The sequence below is a fragment of the Gymnodraco acuticeps genome, unplaced genomic scaffold, assembly GCF_902827175.1.
Source record: "Gymnodraco acuticeps unplaced genomic scaffold, fGymAcu1.1, whole genome shotgun sequence".
Taxonomy (NCBI): Eukaryota; Metazoa; Chordata; class Actinopteri; order Perciformes; family Bathydraconidae; genus Gymnodraco; species Gymnodraco acuticeps.
The window spans coordinates 45723-65689 of record NW_022992319.1 but is presented as its reverse complement, the minus strand read 5'-3'; the positions used below and the strand labels follow the sequence as shown (position 1 = coordinate 65689).

The window sequence follows — 19967 nt, the reverse complement described above, 5'->3', positions numbered from 1 at the left end:
GTGAATATACTTGGATAAATACTCAAGAAAAATAACCCAATGATCAGAGGTGGGAAGTAGTGGAGTACAAATACTTTGTTACTTAAGTACATGTTTCTGGTATCAGTACTTTACTCCACTACTTGTTTTTCTGACGACTTTTTACTTTGACTTCTCACATGTTGAACCCAAATACCTGAACTTTCTACTTCTTACATTTTGAACCCAAATACCTGAACTTTCTACTTCTTACATTTTGAACCCAAATACCTGAACTTTCTACTTCTTACATTTTGAACCCAAATACCTGTACTTTCTACTTCTTACATTTTGAACTCAAATACCTGTACTTTCTACTTCTTACATGTTGAACACAAATACCTGTACTTTCTACTTCTTACATGTTGAACACAAATACCTGTACTTTCTACTTCTCACATGTTGAACTCAAATACCTGTACTTTCTACTTCTCACATGTTGAACACAAATACCTGTACTTTCTACTTCTTACATGTTGAACACAAATACCTGTACTTTCTACTTCTTACATGTTGAACACAAATACCTGTACTTTCTACTTCTTACATGTTGAACACAAATACCTGAACTTTCTACTTCTCACATGTTGAACACAAATACCTGTACTTTCTACTTCTTACATGTTGAACCCAAATACCTGTACTTTCTACTTCTTACATGTTGAACACAAATACCTGTACTTTCTACTTGTTACATGTTGAACTCAAATACTTGTACTTTCTACTTCTCTCATTTTCCAAACAGCTGGTTCCTTTAGTCTGAATGTGTGTTTGATGCGTGATCATTATTCTTTAGAGTCATTGCGTGCCTATTGATTTGAACACGATCCGTGTATCCATCATTTCCTGGTCTTCTCTAAAGAAGAGGGACCAATGGAAACGTTGTCATGTTGCCGTTGTTCAGCATGGAAACATTCATTAGCTAACAATGACATTATTGTTCTATTAATATAAAGGGAGGTCAGGTACTCTTTAAAACAGCTGCTAGTTATGGGTACTTTTTACTGAAGTACATTTCAAAGCCTCTTTACTTTGACTTGAATAAAGAAGTTTAGTCAGTACTTCTACTTCTACTAAACACGAGTATCTGTACTTCTACTTGAATAAAGGATGTGTGTACTTTTGCCATCTCTGACAATAACACATGTGTTGATGTGTTGCAGTCGGACCCTGCAGACCTGCACCAGTTTACTGCCCGTCCCCTCCCGGCTGGTACGGTAAGTAACTCTATTATTATTATTGAGGGGAAATAAATATCATATTTTATAACAACTTCATTAAAAACAAATGTATCTTCCAGTTCATCACGTGGTCACAGACAACCCGTACCCTCCTCCAACCATGCCAGGTATTTACACTGTTGTATTCTTTCATTGGTTCTTTTAAAACATGGACAGTGTTCAATGTATGTATTGTATAATATATTATAGCACAAATATATAATGTAAAAAGGGATGAAATTGTAAATGAGGTACATATGTAATCTTATCTAAAGTAGAGACACTACAAACTGATAAACACCTGAACATCAGCAGGAGAGGACTCTTTAAAGTAGAGACACTACATACTGATATACACCTGAACATCAGCAGGAGAGGACTCTTTAAAGTAGAGACACTACATACTGATATACACCTGAACATCAGCAGGAGAGGACTCTTTAAAGTAGAGACACTACATACTGATATACACCTGAACATCAGCAGGAGAGGACTCTTTAAAGTAGAGACACTACATACTGATATACACCTGAACATCAGCAGGAGAGGACTCTTTAAAGTAGAGACACTACAACTGATAAACACCTGAACATCAGCAGGAGAGGACTCTTTAAAGTAGAGACACTACATACTGATATACACCTGAACATCAGCAGGAGAGGACTCTTTAAAGTAGAGACACTACATACTGATATACACCTGAACATCAGCAGGAGAGGACTCTTTAAAGTAGAGACACTCAGACTGATATACGCCTGAAAATAGCATAATAAGGCCCCTTTAATATGTTTTATTACCAGAGTGATCATATGTTTCTCCATGTTTTCCATTTCTTCTGTTTAAATATAAAACATTTCACATTTCCCAGCTCCCTCAGCTCCGGTTCTGACGGCTCACCCCTCTCACCCTTTGGACCCTGGAGCTCCCCCTCCCATGCACCCTCTCTATCAGCAGCACATGCACCCAATGTTTCAATACCAGCCGTACCCACACATGCACCCTCACATGCACCCTCACATGCACCCTCACATGCACCCACACATGCAGCCTCCCCCAGAACAACACATGCCACCAGTACAACCAGAAGCAGAAACAGAGCAGCAGAAACCAGCAGCTGAAGCTCCGCCTGCAGAGACTGAAGCTCCCGCTGAGCCGGAGACTCAGAGTCCAGCTGCTGAACAACGTGAGGAGAGACCAATTCATCACAACTCAGACTCTCATGTTCATTCATCAGTAATGAGTCAAATAACTTTAAAAAATAACTAATTTTGACTGCAGCAATTGGGATCATGATATGAAAAGGGATTGAGAATGCTCATCCTTCTCAAAGATGTATTTAAATTGATCATGGTGTGAAGAGCATCCGTACCAAACTAAATACATTTTTCCAAGTCCGTAGAAGTACACATCTAGGCCGGGACTTCTACGCAGCTCCATAATACATTTATTCTTGCACTATAGTCAATATTAGGACTTCAATTACATTCAGATTAATTGTGCAGCTCTAATTCTTATACAGTAGATTTTAACATGACATAGAGTTCATCTTATATTCATTCTGTGTGAGTAATGATGGCAAACTTTCAAACATGGCCCTCAAAGACATAAAAGCTTTAGAAATGAGCTTGATCACTATACAAATGTCCCCGAGTTTATTTCTTACATCATGACAGATATATTTTGTATTTCAAGTTTGTTGTTTTGTTAGATTTTATGTTCATATATGCAAATGCGGTGTAATCTAATAATAACTTCTGATCATTTTAGGAGAGACTCGTGTCAAGAAAGCCAAATTCTCTTAAAATATTGACCATTGCATAAAACATTTGCCTTTAGTGTCTTGCGTTAAGAAAAACCTAAAGGTGCACCTTGCAAAAATATGTTATCAGTGTGAAGGAAACTTCTGAGTTGCAATGTTGAGGTGGAATGAAGGAGTCTGGATCGTCTTTAGCCACAGCACTGAGAGTTTATTTAAGAGTACATTTAATACAGCCGGGGAGATTACTTAGTTTCACACATCCCTGTGGTCTACCAAGTCATCTCTGACACAAAGAAGACACAGCCCGCCTCAACATGAGAAGAGGCGGAACTATCAGAAACCCGCGTTTTACCTAATCAATAGCAGATGTGAGACAATAATCTGTTTGTCTCGCAAACTGCATGGAGGCAGGAACCCTTCCCCCACAGGAAAGGGGGAGAAGCTTTTGACCTGTGACCTCAACTTACAGAGAGGAGCTTTGACTTTAATACAAAGATGTTTGCAATATCACAGATTCTAAGAAAAGATAAGAAACTCTATAATCAAGATCAGATTAAAATATTCTCTTACAATCAGAATATTCCAGGTAAGGCTGTGCACAGAACTGAAGAAACAGACTTATTGGATTTATCAAAAAAAACGTTGACTAATTTTAAAATCCACGTCAACGTTAGTATTTGATTTTCCACTGCTGCCTTTGTCTGAACGTCATTACTATGAATATCTTAAGCTTCTGAATATAGCTGAACGGTTGAGATATAAGATTTAAAATGTTACCTAACTAAACTTTAAATACAACTATTAAACATTGAATTTCACGACTAAACTCTTCTCCCCTAAAGAGTCAGAGCCAGTCGAGGAAGAAGTGAAAGCCCCCGCTATAAAGAAAGGTACCATATGTTTCATTTGAAGTTAAACTTGTCTCTAAACAGAAGCTGTGAATAAAAATGACTCTGTGATATTTTGCAGCTGCACCGAAGAAAACAAAGGCTGCAGATTCAGAAAAAGGTACGTACTTTCCTCCACGAAAGCCTCATTTGTCGGTAAACTGGAGGATTCACAGTGAATACCTGCAGCTGATGTCACAGTGATCTGTAAGAAAGCTTTCACTTCGGAAAATGAACTCAACGCGGCCGTTTGCCTCCAATTATCCCCTCAGAGGCAGCAGCAGCAGCCGCACAGACGGCGGAGAAAGGTAATTCATGTTTTCAGATCACTAATTCAACAACGTGCACTTCACTCTCGCTACAAATTATACACACTCTACAAGCTGCAGCTCTCTGCGAATATACAATCATAATTACACACTTCATTGAGATGTGAATAACAAACACAACATATCCAATTCTAGATGCTTCCAAAGAGAAAACCAAAGCTGGTGCCGCAAAGAAAGGTAAATGAACATGAACTAAATGTGGTTTTCTTAAGGAATACTCAATGTAATGCAATATACACAGCGACAAGTCCTGCGGCGGCTAAGAGAGGTAATGAATATTTTGTTGGAAAATGAAGCTTCTATCTGGCGTCAGAACGGAAAACTGTGTTTAATATTGTGTTATTTTATATTTAAAACCAGTTGCATTTGTTTCCACAGAGCCAGCTGCAGAGAAAAGCAAACCGGCTGCAGCTGTAAAGAAAGGTAACGATCATTTTGGTAGAATTTAATATTTGTAATTAAACGAGATCCTTAGAAAATGTACAATATTAAAGTTTGAACTTATAGCTTTAAGATTTTGTATTTTTGGTTACAGAGCCAGCTGTGAAGGAGAAGACTAAAAGTCCTGCAGCGGCTAAGAAAGGTAAAACACATTTTAGCTGAATGCAAAGTATTTACCAGACGAGAAACACACACTCTTAGGAAAGTTACAATATTGAAGATTGTTAATTCTCATAATGTGAAAATGGCTTTAGGATAGCATTAATTTAAAGAGGACACGTCTCCATGCTTTAATGTTCAAAAAGCTCTTTATTGTTCTCATACTGCCTGTGCTGCAGCACCTCTTTTCACCCTCTGTCTGAAACCAGAGCCCAGTCTGCTCTGATTGGTTAGCTGGCCGGCTCTGTTGTGATTGGTTAACCTGCTTAGAGATGCCACGCCCCTTAGCCTATCACGTACAATGTGTTGGAGTGTCCGGAAGCTTTACCATTTCAATTATGATGTAATTTGAATTTTTTGAAAATCGTCATATTATATGACAATTTTTTTAATTGTTTTAAACGCAGTTTTTTAATATATATTTTTCTTTTTTTACATGTTAATCCTCTACTGCATTTGTATATGCAACATTATAAACCAACCAAATGGTAACCAGATTGTGATTCATATTTCATTTTGTATCTTTTGACCTTCTTTCTACAGAGCCAGCTGTAAAAGAGAAAACCAAAGCAGCGGCTAAGAAAGGTAAAACATCATTAGTCCAGAGGGCCTAAAAAAGAGTGTTGAAATATTAATATCATGTAAAAGCGAATCCTCCACGTCCTTAATGAGAACGAGCCGCTGATATTTCAGTTTGAAATGAAAAGATTCAGGCCAATAATCTCAACTCTTTCCTCATTAAACCAGAGCCTGCAGCTGCAAGACAGAAGAGGAAACCAGCCTCTGAGAAGACAGGTACACACACACACACACACACACACACACACACACACACACACACACACACACACACACACACACACACACACACACACACACACACACACACACACACACACATAGACAGAGACACACACCACACACACACATACCATGTATACATCACTTTAGGGGACATTACATTGATTTACATGCATTTCCTGGAGACGTATCCTAACCTTAACAATAACCAACACATCCCTAACCCTTACCCTAACCCTAAACCTAACCAAGTCTTCACCCTAAAATTAATGATTGCCCTTATGGGGACCTCCATTTTGTCCCCATAAGGGAGGCGAGTCCCCACACGTGACTGTATAATTTGATCATAATTCTTGTCAAATAGGAAAATGATTGGAAACACATTTCTTTTTGCTCCTCTCAGAAACGTCTCCCGTCAGGAGCAAAGACAAGACTCCGACAGCAAAGAAAGGTAAACAAATAAACAACTTTCAGTTTTAATATATTTTGTTTCTTCATCCAATTTCTCTCTTTCATTATATGTTCTGTTCATGCAGACGTTAAACCTGAATTTGACTCAAAATGTAGGTTTTCATTTCTCAGATTCAGAGCCAAAAAACAAGACGGATAAATGTTCAAATTAAAACTGTTTTATTTACAATATTCTTATAAAATACAAGATGTAAAATCTAGCAAAAACGTCAAGTTATTTATAATTGTTTTTAACTTTTCAACAAAGAAACTGCTAGATTTGTAATTAAAATAATATATCAAAAATAATTCTGTATTGATTTGAAGTCAACAGTGCACAACATTTAAAAACTGCTGATTTTTAATCAAATATTGACATAAAATGTACAAAGAAACTACTAAAAGAGGCCTGTCTTATTCCTCTAGTGCAGTCATAATATCTACTGGGAATCACTGGGTCTTGCATTACAGGAGTTTTGATACATGGACAAACAGACTTTTTTTAGATGCACTTGATAGCTTTTTATAGCTTCTTGCTTTTAATTATTTATCACCCCTCGTAAGATTGTCTGTGTGTTAATTGTCTGTTTTCGTATGTGTGACAGTGTTAGTAAAACATCTCCTTGTATATTCTTCGTATAATGACAATAAAGGCTTTATATTCAATCCAGTGGGTCTTGCATTATATATGTTTTGTTTATGCAGATGTTAAACCAGAATTGTATTGACGTTATTGATATTTTTTTCAGATCCAGAGCCGATCAGCCGCCTGAGAGCGAGACTAGAAGATGTGAGGAAAGCAAACGTCACGTCTCAGGCGAAAGAGGAGAAGACGGCCAAATCTCCTGAAGCAGGTAACAGAGCTTTCAATTTAACTTCACTATGTGAGACGGAAATTACATACCTTACAAGCTTTTATAGGCATGTAGGAAAGAGCTGGAACAACAAAGGATCTTGATTGTCTTTTTATTTTCAGCCAAGACGAGGTCAAAATCATCAGCAGACTCAAAAAGTAAGTCTAAGATTTGAATTGTATTTAGTTGTTTTAGTCTTTAAAGGAGTGGGCACTTTCTATTAACATCCTCCTTATTAAAAAGAGCAATATTGAAAAATTAAGAAAAGTATTATGGTCACGTCGAACATTTTTATAAAGCCTTTTGAGACACTGATTGGAGTCATTAATATCATTTGAACACAAGTGGCAGTAGCAGGGACAATAAATGAAGTCCCACCGACTTTCACTTATTTATTAACATTGACACATTTAAGAATAAATGGGCTGTTTTATGCATTATAAAAAGGTCCAATTAGCGACACGCCAGGCTGCGTTGCACTGAGAGTAGGATGACTGCAGGGAGATTTAATTAGCACCACAGTACAGAGCGTTATCCCACGGGTTTTAATAAGACTGTCTCTTCTCTTTCAGGCACATCTGAGAAGGCTGAAAAGAAATCTGTGAAAGAGTCTGAAGGTAGGAATAGAGAAAGTGTGTGTGTGTGTGTGTGTGTGTGTGTGTGTGTGTGTGTGTGTGTCCTAGCATTACTATCCTTGTGGGGACCTAAATCTGTTTACACAGTCACGTGTGGGGACTGGCTTCCCTTATGGGGACAACATGGAGGTCCCCATGAGGGGAATCATTCATTTTGGGGTGAAAATGTGGTTAGGGTTAGGGTCAGGCCTGTGTTGGTTATGGTTAAGGTTAGGATAAGTCTCCAGGAAATGTATGTAAGTCAATGTAATGTCCCCTGAAGTGATGCATACATGGTATGTGTGTGTGTGTGTGTGTGTGTGTGTGTGTGTGTGTGTCACATGTTTAACATTAATCTGTTTTTCCTCTTCCTCCTCTCGCATTTTAGACAAAGAGAACAAACCAGCAAAAGCCAGTAAGTGTGACATTCACTCATCTCCACTGCTAATAATATCCAGTTATTAACACGTATTTTAACTTAAATGTGAACAGTGTTATTATAGCATCATGCATAATACTCTGTTCTAATAATTGTAGTTTTAACGCCAATTTCAGACCAGATAAAAGTGGACATATGATAGGACACACCTCTTTAAATTGGATTTATGTCCACCATCTATTCATATTTTCATTAATAAATCAACATCAATACTGAGACTATATAAAAAATGCTTTGTTTATTTTGAGTCACATGACATCAAGTCGATTGATAACATCTAAGTGTTGACAGCAGCAGTCTGTAAAAGTGAGTGTCGAGTGTCCAATATCCATCCCAAAAGTAACTTCATTGCAGTCCACACTTTATCTCAATGATGTACAGACGCACTTTTTTCCAAACAAAACCATGATTTTGTTCTAAACCTCACCTGGGGGGTATACTACGAATCTAGTTCAACCTATCCTGGATATGTTTTGAGTTATCCGGTTGGCCTAATCCAAAACAAAGCCGCTCTCGCTAAACTGTCCTACAACGCTGGCTATCAACTCGTTCGCTCAAGCCAGCCGTGTCCTATCTAGTTAGGTGCGCGTTCACATGAAAGGGGTGGTATCTGGAGCATTCGACCAATCACAAACATGGAGAAGCGTACTGACAGCGCAGCGTCATACTTCCTGAATGAAAAGTCAACTATAATATTAGACATATGAAGAAGTTAAACTTTAAACATCCATGACTTAAACACTTGATCCAGGATCAAAGCCACAGAGCTGCACCTGCAAGGTGAATACAGCTGGTGACAGAACAAGTGTTTGAATGCGGACATTAACAGGTTTATGATATCACTGCCCGTCTAAGACACGATCTGACTTTCATTACATTTGACTCGAGTGTTTCGTCAACTTAATGTGTTGCTTAAAATAATACTTCTGCATACAGTATGTGACACTGTGAGTGTTGCACGGCCAGATACGGCTCAGCTGACTCAGATAAGAAAATATATGATACATTATGAAGTGATATGAATGATAATTATGGGACACATCGACGTCTGCACTCACAGTGCCGCGGACTGTAGGCTACGTAATGTTACTTTGATCTGGTTACTTATGTTGTGGCAGATATGTAATTAAGCTTTCTTAACATAATAGTATAATAGTTATAATAGTCCGATTGCTCTGAAGATGGGAGGTGATATTCTATTAATTTTTACGTTCACATAGTCTGTGATTTTGTCCGGCCGTCTTTCCTGCAACCGCAGTTTAAACTGTATTTCCTCCGCACACTGAGCTCTGATTGGTCAGCAGGCGTGGTGCTTTCGCTGAGTTGATCTCTTATCCTGGAACCTATCCGGCTTCGGAGCACAGACTAGGTTCCAGGATAAGTCACCATGGAGATCTAGCCCGCTAAAAAGTGAACCAGCTTCGTAGTACCGGAAATCCCAGAAGTTATCCGGCTAAGCGAAAATCCTGCTTCGTAGTATACCCCCCAGGTAGATGTGTTGCAGTAACATAACAAAGTTGTTTTGATTCAAATTACAAAGCTAATAAGATAGCAATCTGGGAGAAAAATCAATTTCAATCAAGACTTAATTGAGAGTTTAATTGTATGGGAATGTTATTTTGGTTTGGTTTGGAAAATGACCCAAAAGCAAGATTTTTACTTAAGTCAAAAACAGGCAAATGTATCTGAAAACAAACATAATCCAGAACATAAGCAAAGTAGAACACCAGGGGGGTATACTACGAAGCAGGATTATCGCTTAGCGGCTAAATTCAGGAAAAACTCCGGCTTTCCGGTTCTACGAAGCTGGTTCTCTTTTTAGCAGGCTAGATCTCCATGGTAACTTATGCTTAGCGGCTAACCTGCTCCGGAGCAGGTTAGGTTGCAGGCGAAGAGCTCAACTCAGTGAAAGCACCGCCTGCTGACCAATCAGAGCTCAATGTGCGGAGTTTAAAGCGATCAAGTCATATTACAGGAGAAAGGAAATACAGAAAAGCTGCCGTCGCAGGAAAGACGGCCGGCAAAAATCACCGACTGTGTGAACGTGAACATTAATAGAATATCAGCTCCATCTTCAGAGCAATCTGACTATTATAACATTAGCGTTAAGAAAGCTTACTTAAATATCTGCCACAACACAAGTAACCGGATCAGAGTCACATTAAGTCCGCGGCATATCACTTCATAATGTATCATATATTTCCTGATCTGAGTCAGCTGAGCCGTATCTGGCCGTGCAACACTCACAGTGTCACAGACTGTATGCAGAAGTATTATTTTAAGCAACACATTAAGTTGAGGAAACACTCGAGACAAATGTAATGAAAGTCAGATCGTGTCTTAGACGGGGCAGTGATATCATAAACCTGTTAATGTACGCATTCAAACACTTTTTCTGTTCCCAGCTGTATTCACCTTGCAGGTGCAGCTCTCTGGCTTTGATCCTGGATAAAGTGTTTGAGTCATGGATGTTTAAAGTTTAACTTCTTCATATGTCTAATATTATAGTTCACTTTTCATTCAGGAAGTATGACGCTGCGCTGTCAGTACGCTTCTCCATGTTTGTGATTGGTCGAATGCTCCAGATACCACCGCTTTCATGTGAACGTGCACCTAACTAGATAGGACACGGCTGGCTTGAGCGATCCACTTGATAACCCGCGTCGTAGTACAGTTTAGCGAGAGCGTGTATGTTTTGGATTAGGCCAACCGGCTAACTCAAACATATCCAGGTTAGGTTGAACCAGCTTCGTAGTACAGGCCTCTGGAAGAACATGATTGGAAATGTTCTGGTATTTATACTGGAGGCTGATAAGGGAAATGTGAAGCAGGTGTGCAGGGGTCAGGTGACAGGAAGTGATTTACTGCAGGAGGGAGGGGCATACTTATCACAGGGGGAAGAAGTATTTCAATCCTTAACTTAAGTAAAAGTAATAACACAAGTATACTCTGCATTAATAAAATGCACTTAACAGTGTTATCAGGCAAATCAAATACACAAAATAGTGAAAAATACAATTTATTTTCAGCTTTATTCCTTTGGGTAAACTTTATTATCGGTCAATAAAACTTATATCACATGTTTATTATATAATCTTAATGAAAAAATAGCACCTTTATTGTGTTTCATACAGTAAGGTGGTTCATTATTTCTTATTATAAGCCCATAAAATGTGATGCATTATGATCATTTGTTGTACTTAAAGGTAGAAAATAACCAAGTTGTGTGAGAAATGTAACAGAGTAAAAAGTACAATATGCAATAGTACATGTAAATACTCAAGTGAAAGCTGTACAGTACACGAGGAAATATACTACTTCCCACCAGTGTTAGGATTATGTTGTAAACAGGACCCAGGCGCAGGCAATGACTGCAGATGTTTCAAATGGTTTATTGTTCGGAGACTCAGGCAGGTTTGGTGATTATGGAGGTCCGGAGTGGAGGTAGGACTGATAACTAGTGATGGCAGTTTGACACTGAAGCTTCGAACGGAGCTTCAACCCTGGACTTCCTATTCCATAGAAGCAGTGCTTCGACGCTTGCTTCAAATCACGTGACATATGACGTCCGAAGCAGCAACTGCTTCATTTCCTGAATGAATCACTTGACTGGTTCGCGGTCCATTCACGCGATTCAATGCACTGCCTCGTCTCGATTCTGACAGGTGGTGACAGGTTGAAACAGTTTCAAATTTGAGCGCTTCAACACTTTATGACCGCTCTAAACAATGCGCAATGTGTGGGTTGTTGTCGTAGTTTGCGTTGTTGCTGTTGAGTTGTTGTTGGTATTGCATTTGATATCATTATAGAGCAAGCCAGGAAGAAAGATAGGTCGTTCTGGCTCGGGAAACACTTTGAAATGTGGAGAAGCTGTGAATAAAAAGACAATTATCAGTCATATAAAAACAGTTCAATATGTTAAGGAATAGATAGCCCAGTGGGTAGAGCCGGCGGCCTGAATGAGGCGATGTCCTCCGCGCAGCTGGTTCAAAGCCCGGAATGGATGTATTTTAATCATTGCTTTTCAACTTTAATGACTGATAAAAGGCCGTCTCCTCCCAAAGAAATGTCTATCACTCTCTAGTCTCTTCTCAATAACCCAATACACACAATTATCAATTTTTAATTGCAAATAGAACATGATATTCAGTCTTAGTGTGTGTGTGCATCGAATATTTTTCAAGGCAAAGATACGTTAAACCCACTGCAGCCTTGCACTTCGCCAGGAGAGGTCGCTGTAACTGAAGCTTCGAGAAATGAACCTATTTCCGACACAATTGTCCAAGTGGTTCGACGCTTCATTCAAAGCTTCATTTTGCCATCACTACTGATAACAAGGCAGGCAGGTATGATGCAGGAAGAAGCAGGGAGGTTGGCTGGAAGCTCTGGTGGACGATGGCCGAGGGATTGCACTGGAAACACAAGTTACAAAAAGTACGGAATAACACGCAGACAGGAAAACTGAATGGGCAGCCAGGAGGATGTAATGCCACTGGTGTAGAAAACAATCTGGCGGTGAGTTGCTGGGAGACTGGAGAAGATAAGCTGTGTCCTGATTAGATGATGAGGGACAGCTGAGTCGGACGGCCAGGTGAGAGCAAGGGAAACCACACCCTCTCCACACACACAGGGGAACACACAGGGACACAGTTTGGACCGTGACAACCAGTCAATACAACAAAAGGATACATTAAGAAATATATTAAGACTTTTAAAAAAAAAATGTTTTATGCCGTATGCTTGTTGTTCATAGAGAATGGAAAAAGGTCTTCCTGTAGAGCTTGAGGTATTCAGTTCATTTCCTCCTTCTTCCCACTGGTTGACTCAACAGGAATCTGCTGTAATGACATTATGATCCTAAATTATTATTATATGTATTTAATGAGATGAGCTGATGGAGTCCAGATTACCGGCCTCCAGTCGTCGCCACGGATTATGTGACTTTTGATGAATTCAGCAACAATAGCACTTTAGACGAATTGATTAAACCCATGAAGCAGAACCCATTCAAGTGTTAGAGCTCTGTTCTTAGTGAGTCATCCAGTGGAGAATAAACCCCCCCTCTCACTCACTCACTCACACACACGCACACACTCACACACACACACACGCACACACACACACACGCACACACACCACAGACACGCACACACACTCTCACACACACGCACACACACACACACACACACACACACACACACACACACACACACACACACACACACCACACACACACACACACACACACACTGCCAACAGCTTTTACATAAACGTCTGCCTCCAGCCTTTTTTCATCCGCTGGCTTTGTTATGTCAGAATATAATTTCACCCTTCTGCTGGACCACAGCCAAACCATGACACACACACACACACACACACACACACACACACACACACACACACACACACACACACACACACACACACACACACACACACACACACACACACACACACACACACACACACACACACACACACTTCCCCGAGTGACTCCACACTTCCCTTTTTAACGTCTGGCGCACCGTTTCCTGTTTCTTGGAGCAAGAATTGTTTGATTTCTCTTTAATTTGCAATATCTGTAAAGGTGTGTGTTTTTGTATTACTTTATAGACTCTATACCAGCCAATAATCCAAATTAACTTTTTTACAACTCATAAACCAATCTATATTTGACTCGTTGGCCCTGTAAAGTGCAGAAAAAGTCTTGATTTTATCCATAAATGTATGTTAAAATCAATCAGAGTGAAAATCTCTCTTTTTCTTTCTCTTTCCAGACTGTTTTCCTCCCATCACTTCAATGCATGTCATCCTTTGTCTTCTTTCTCACAGTCTCTCAGTCTCACAGTCTCACAGTCTCACAGTCTCACACTTGACTATAAAAGTGAAATTATATAACAATGTGTGAATTCCCATTTCTTGCAGAGGAGACCGCGACTGATGAAAGTAGCAAAGAGAAGAAGAAACCAAGTAAGAGTTGCTTTTGGGGAATGTGGATTATTGGAGGTTTATTTCATTGTTATTATATTATTTAAAATCCACTTCTTCATGTCTCTTCTACATCAACATGTGTCTCCTCTTCTTCATCAACATGTGTCCCCTCTTCTCCATGTCTCTTCTACATCAACATGCGTCCCCTCTTCTTCATGTCTCTTCTACATCAACATGTGTCCCCTCTTCTTCATGTCTCTTCCTCATGTCTCTTCCTCATGTCTCTTCTACATCAACATGTGTCCCCTCTTCTTCATGTCTCTTCTACATCAACATGTGTCCCCTCTTCTTCATGTCTCTTCTACATCAACATGTGTCCCCCTCTTCTTCATGTCTCTTCTACATCAACATGTGTCCCCTCTTCTTCATGTCTCTTCTACATCAACATGTGTCCCCTCTTCTTCATGTCTCTTCTACATCAACATGCGTCCCCTCTTCTTCATGTCTCTTCTACATCAACATGTGTCCCCTCTTCTTCATGTCTCTTCTTCATCAACATGTGTCCCCTCTTCTTCATGTCTCTTCTACATCAACATGTGTCCCCTCTTCTTCATGTCTCTTCTACATCAACATGTGTCCCCTCTTCTCCATGTCTCTTCTACATCAACATGTGTCCCCTCTTCTTCACGTCTCTTCTACATCAACATGTGTCCCCTCTTCTTCATGTATCTTCTTCATCAACATGTGTCCCCTCTTCTTCATGTATCTTCTTCATCAACATGTGTCCCCTCTTCTCCATGTCTCTTCTACATCAACATGTGTCCCCTCTTCTTCACGTCTCTTCTACATCAACATGTGTCCCCTCTTCTTCATGTATCTTCTTCATCAACATGTGTCCCCTCTTCTTCATGTCTCTTCTACATCAACATCTGTCCCCTCTTCTTCATGTCTCTTCTACATCAACATCTGTCCCCTCTTCTTCATGTATCTTCTTCATCAACATGTGTCCCCTCTTCTTCATGTCTCTTCTACATCAACATCTGTCCCCTCTTCTTCATGTCTCTTCTGCATCAACATGTGTCCCCTCTTCTCCATGTCTCTTCTACATCAACATGTGTCGTCTCTTCTTCATGTCTCTTCTACATTAACATGTGTCCCCTCTTCTTCATGTCTCTTCTACATCAACATGTGTCCCCTCTTCTTCATGTCTCTTCTACATCAACATGTGTCCCCTCTTCTTCATGTCTCTTCTACATCAACATGTGTCCCCTCTGTGGAAAGAGACTCTGAAAGTTTCAGGAACAAAGATTCTCTCTCTTTTTGATCCATTTCTATAAAAACCTGTCTGAAAATGAGCTGATCAGATTTTGGCCACTTTATGATGTCATAACGATGTGTTGTCTTGTGTAACCATTAGCCAATCAGCAACCAATCATGTGCACAAAGTTCACAGCCTCAATCCTGTTGTTCTCCTTGCACACATCCTGCAGCCACAAGGATCTCACACACCCTACCAGCCTCTCCACAGACAGGGAAACAGAGCCTACATACACACACTCTAATCAGCACAACAAGACACAGGTGAGGGGGGGAGGAGACAACACAGGGCACCAGGTGCACACAATCAACGGCAACAGACATGGGGAAAGGGGAACACATTTCAAAATAAAATACAATAAACACTAAATCAATAAATAGTATAAATTGTATAAAAATGCCCGAAGCCGTCAGTTCACAGTGAAGTTACCTTCGTCACATTGGGTAATGCTGCAATGATCTGTTTAGTGTTTCAGCCAATCAGAGACAGGTTCTGTATATATCTGAGACCTGTGACATGTTGATGAAAAACAGTATAATAGGAGACCTTCAAGTCCCAGGCTCAGCTGGTGCTGTCCAGTGCAAATTGGATGAACTACAAATCACAATATAATATAAACTTTTAATCTTTTATTGGACATTTATTTAGATATTCGATTGTCACAAGACTGCGACAAAGCCACACGCATGATCGATCTCAATTAAAACAAAACAACACCTTACAAGCAAGCCCGCCTTAACCTGCCATCAGGCCCAGGGGCTGATAGGTTTTGTAGGCCCCCTATTTAAACAACAAATCAAAGTCATTTATAGCCTCGGCAGGCTCTGTGATTGCACTTCTCCACTCTGCTCTACACGCGCCTGGTCCTCTGTATTTGTCCGGTTGCCGTTGGCTCCCCTCCACGTAGCAAGTCCTCGTTGTCCTCTCCATCTCCTCCAACAGATAATGTCCCTCCTGTCTGTTTTTCCTCTCCCGCTACCAGAACCAGACGGCCTACTTGGCTCCGAGGCCCCGCGGCCGGCACCGCTGCCGCTCGGTACAGAACTCATCTGTCCTTCCTCCTCATCCTGGCCTACAGGTTTAAAATAATATGTAGGCTTCGGCATGTTTTGTAATAGCTGCTTGTCTCGAAACTCCTTTTCCCTCAACAATTTCCTTTTCCGAGCGCCACTTTCAAACTTTTTCTTCTCCGACATTTTCTCCTAAACAACCTTCATCTGTCACTCAATCACTCGCAATTTGAATAAGTCACATGTGAAACATATTCTCATTCTGATTGGCTGTAAAGTGGTGCCCACTGACTTTTACTGAGTCATCATTTTTGAGAAAAATCTTTGGAATCCATCGATCTGATTGATTAGCGGAGCAAATTATCAAAATAGTATGGAAGGAAGATATTTTCATTTGGATTACTGGTCTGGGGGAAGCTCACGAGTGTGTGTGTGTATACGTGTGTGTGTTTGTGTATTTTTGCATTTGTGTGTATTGTGTTTGTTTCCCGGGGAAAACACTCACGAGAAACACCGGCTGTTGTTGTGCCTGCTGTGACGTCAAGTTACTCCGTTCTCCGCTTGTAATTATGCCGAAGCTTCAAAGTTGTATTTATCATCTGAATTTGCCGAAACAAGTTTAATATTCTGAAAGCCAAGACTTTGTTTATTTGAAACCAGATGAAAACAAACTGTAACGGACCCTGCCGTGTTATCTATGATTACTATACGCCTTACATTCATAATTTCAGCGGAGGGAGGGGAACAGCAGAGTGGCGAGGGAGAGCTGTCTTCTTCCCTTTACAAGCTTCAAAAATGTATTTATCGTGTGATTTTGGAAATGAAAGTTTCATATTCTGAAAGCCAAGACTTGTTTTAAAACATCAGAAATAAAAAATAAAAAAATTTGAATTTTGATTTTTTTTTAATTGGTTCATGATAGGCCCCCAATTTCCGTAGGCCCCTGGGCTTCAGCCCAGGTCAGCCCGTGCATTAAGGCGGCCCTGCTTACAAGGACACATTACAATTCATAAAATATTCTAAGGAAAGGTTTAAGACGGTACAAAAGGACCGTAACAGGGAACGAACATGTAGGGAAACAGGGGACATGTAGCACTACAGTGAGTAGGCTGAGCTGAACAGGTGGGTTTTGAGGAGGGTCTTGAATGTGGTGATTGTGTCAGACTGTCGAGATGTGAAGGGGGAGAGAGTTCCAGAGATGAACACATGATGCTCTTATATGCAATGCGTTGCTGATCCCTTCTTCTCTCTCGGTGTCTCCACAGGTCAGAGATTCTTCCAGTGCGTTTACGTCCCCGGTAGAAACGCTCAGTACCCGTTACGACCTTTAACCCCGGCCATGTCCCCCGCCATGAGGTCCCCCGCCATGATGTCCCCCTCCATGATGTCCCCTGCCATCAAGTCTATGTTGGAGCAGCAGCAGAAGGCGGCTCGAGCGTCGGGACAATAAGACAAACTCTCTGAAAACTGAAAACTCTACCGCTCCCCGTCCAGCAGGGGGAGCCCTTTTCTAAATCTGTGGATCCTCAAACTCTGAGGAAAACCACAGACCGATAGATGAGAGAGGAAAGACATATTTTGTCTTTAATTTATTTATGTATATTTCTCTCCATGTGGTCGAGCTCCTGTTGATATCTCCCATCGCTGCCATGCTTTAGATTTGATGTATTTTTTTATTTATTTTCTTGGTTGGCCCATACATGAACTTTGCTCATTTCTTTTTCAGCCAGCATTAGTTAAATTAAACAAATTTAACTATGTATTTTTACAAAAATCTAATTTATGTGAATATAAAAAATTGGAAATCCCAAATATTTGTAATTTAGGCAAAATTGAATGAACACATGTTTTCAGTTTACGTTTGTAAGTTTAATATTGATGTATTTAATGTTCATATGTTATCTAATTTAACATACTTGAAGGCATTTGCTCTGACAAGAACATTAAGCATTTGTTTTGTTGCATGATAAATTAAAAAAACACAACAGAATATACATTTATTCAGTCATAATAATTTCAAATGTGGATATTATTTTGCAAAGAAACTTAAAAAACGTATCAAAAAATGAGAAGATATATCGAAATGGCTGGTATCGGACTTGATGGGATTAACCATTACTTGAATGGGCATGTTGCATAATTCAGATTTTTTATTTTACTATTAGAGCTGTTATCTTTAGCTAGTTTTATCTTTCATTTCTAATCATAGATTCAAATCACCCTTGCCCTGCGTCCCGTAACGAGAGCATGTTGTGTTTTAAATGCACCAGATTAGCATGTTAATGTTCGGAGGGTGAAATCCCAGGAGCTCCCACATCTGATCCCAGCATCCTCCCTGTCTCTGATCCCGAGTGTCATCAACATGATAAACGTTGGCAAATGAATAATGATGATGCATTTCCTTCTTACATCACCTAATTATAGGCAGGAGTAAAGAGCCCAGTGTATGGACCTGCAGGACATGCTAAAATAACACACTTCATTTCAATTAAATTAGTTCAAAGAGATCCTTTGACATGTTAAAATGCAATTTTTGGATGGTTTTAATTCCCAGAAACAAATGCATTTATTTCTATTTAAGGAAAAAGTTGCTAATTTAACATCAAATAAGCTAAAAGAAGGGCTTGAAGTAATAGTATACAGTATATGAGATCCGCATCTAATACTACTGAGATTTTTATACTTGAGTAATGTTCTTTTATTATAAATAATTGGCAATTTTCCAAATCTTTAAAGTCAGCTTTTTTCTTAACAATGTGTGTAATTTTGGGTGTCAATTTCCCATAATGCTGCATATGTTATCACCTAGGATCTCTGACAGTTTAAATATGAGCTTTATTTAGACACAAATAGTTATTATAACATTTTCAGAGACAGGGAGTCTGCATAGGACGACTTTAATGACCAACTAATGAGACGCTGTGATGTCTACAGTGGATACATGTTATGTTACTGATCGGCTTATTTACAGAGCTTGATACATGTTTTCATATTTTCTGTTACCTCACTCGCTTTGGTTTTGTACCTTCAACCACGAGGCTGCAAAACTGTAGCTGAGCTTTTATCGGCAATTTGCTGTTGTCTTACTGAGTGAAACCCAGAGAACCAAAAGGGTGTTATCACACTGTTAATCCCGGGATACTAAAGTTTAACCCACAGTTTACTATTCCTTGTATTGCAGGACTATCCTAAACCTTTTCACGGTTATTCCCCAAAAAGTCTTAAGGTGTGTTCAGACTGAACCCAAAAATCAGAGGCGATTAAGGTGCATACAAAGTAAAATGAAAAATGTGAGTGCATAGGAACATTTGCAGATTCAATGAGTAGTGCAAACATCCTAAAACACTTCTATTCAAGCAAAAATAATGCACTAATCCTGCAGTGATTAATTTACTTACCTATTATGGTACTGCTTCTATGGGTGTCAAGATATACCCGTATGATAACCGTGATAAAAGAGATAATTGTGCAGTGAACATCTTATTTCCAGACAGCTTTAGTTGCTACCAAGCTAACAGCACAACCCAGTCTCACGACATTTCGTGTTATAGTCACAAAATTAATCCATTGATTCGTGTTCACCAACACGATTTCCAAATTGTTTTCGTGTCACACAGAACGATTTTAGAAGCAATGTATTTCTATTGGTAGTATGTTTTGAGCCTGCACCAAATAACAAATTAGAAGGGGAAAAAAAATACAGATTTCAGTATTCTTAGGTTCTGAGCCCCATTTAT

General features: G+C 39.6%; 1 protein-coding gene across 1 annotated transcript in view; it reads left to right on the top strand.

Moving 5' to 3' along the window:
• Nucleotides 1-19361, top strand: part of LOC117541269 (serine-aspartate repeat-containing protein I-like) — a 45707-nt gene extending 26346 nt beyond the window's left edge. The window contains 18 exon segments of the mRNA XM_034208451.1: nucleotides 1182-1235; nucleotides 1319-1366; nucleotides 2107-2421; nucleotides 3840-3887; nucleotides 3967-4005; nucleotides 4157-4192; nucleotides 4349-4390; nucleotides 4592-4636; nucleotides 4749-4796; nucleotides 5357-5398; nucleotides 5561-5608; nucleotides 6018-6065; nucleotides 6814-6918; nucleotides 7041-7076; nucleotides 7491-7535; nucleotides 7921-7947; nucleotides 13897-13941; nucleotides 17496-19361. Coding sequence (XP_034064342.1) covers nucleotides 1182-1235; nucleotides 1319-1366; nucleotides 2107-2421; nucleotides 3840-3887; nucleotides 3967-4005; nucleotides 4157-4192; nucleotides 4349-4390; nucleotides 4592-4636; nucleotides 4749-4796; nucleotides 5357-5398; nucleotides 5561-5608; nucleotides 6018-6065; nucleotides 6814-6918; nucleotides 7041-7076; nucleotides 7491-7535; nucleotides 7921-7947; nucleotides 13897-13941; nucleotides 17496-17680 — 1256 coding nt within the window. The 3' untranslated portion in view covers nucleotides 17681-19361.
• Nucleotides 19362-19967: the final 606 nt, after the last annotated feature.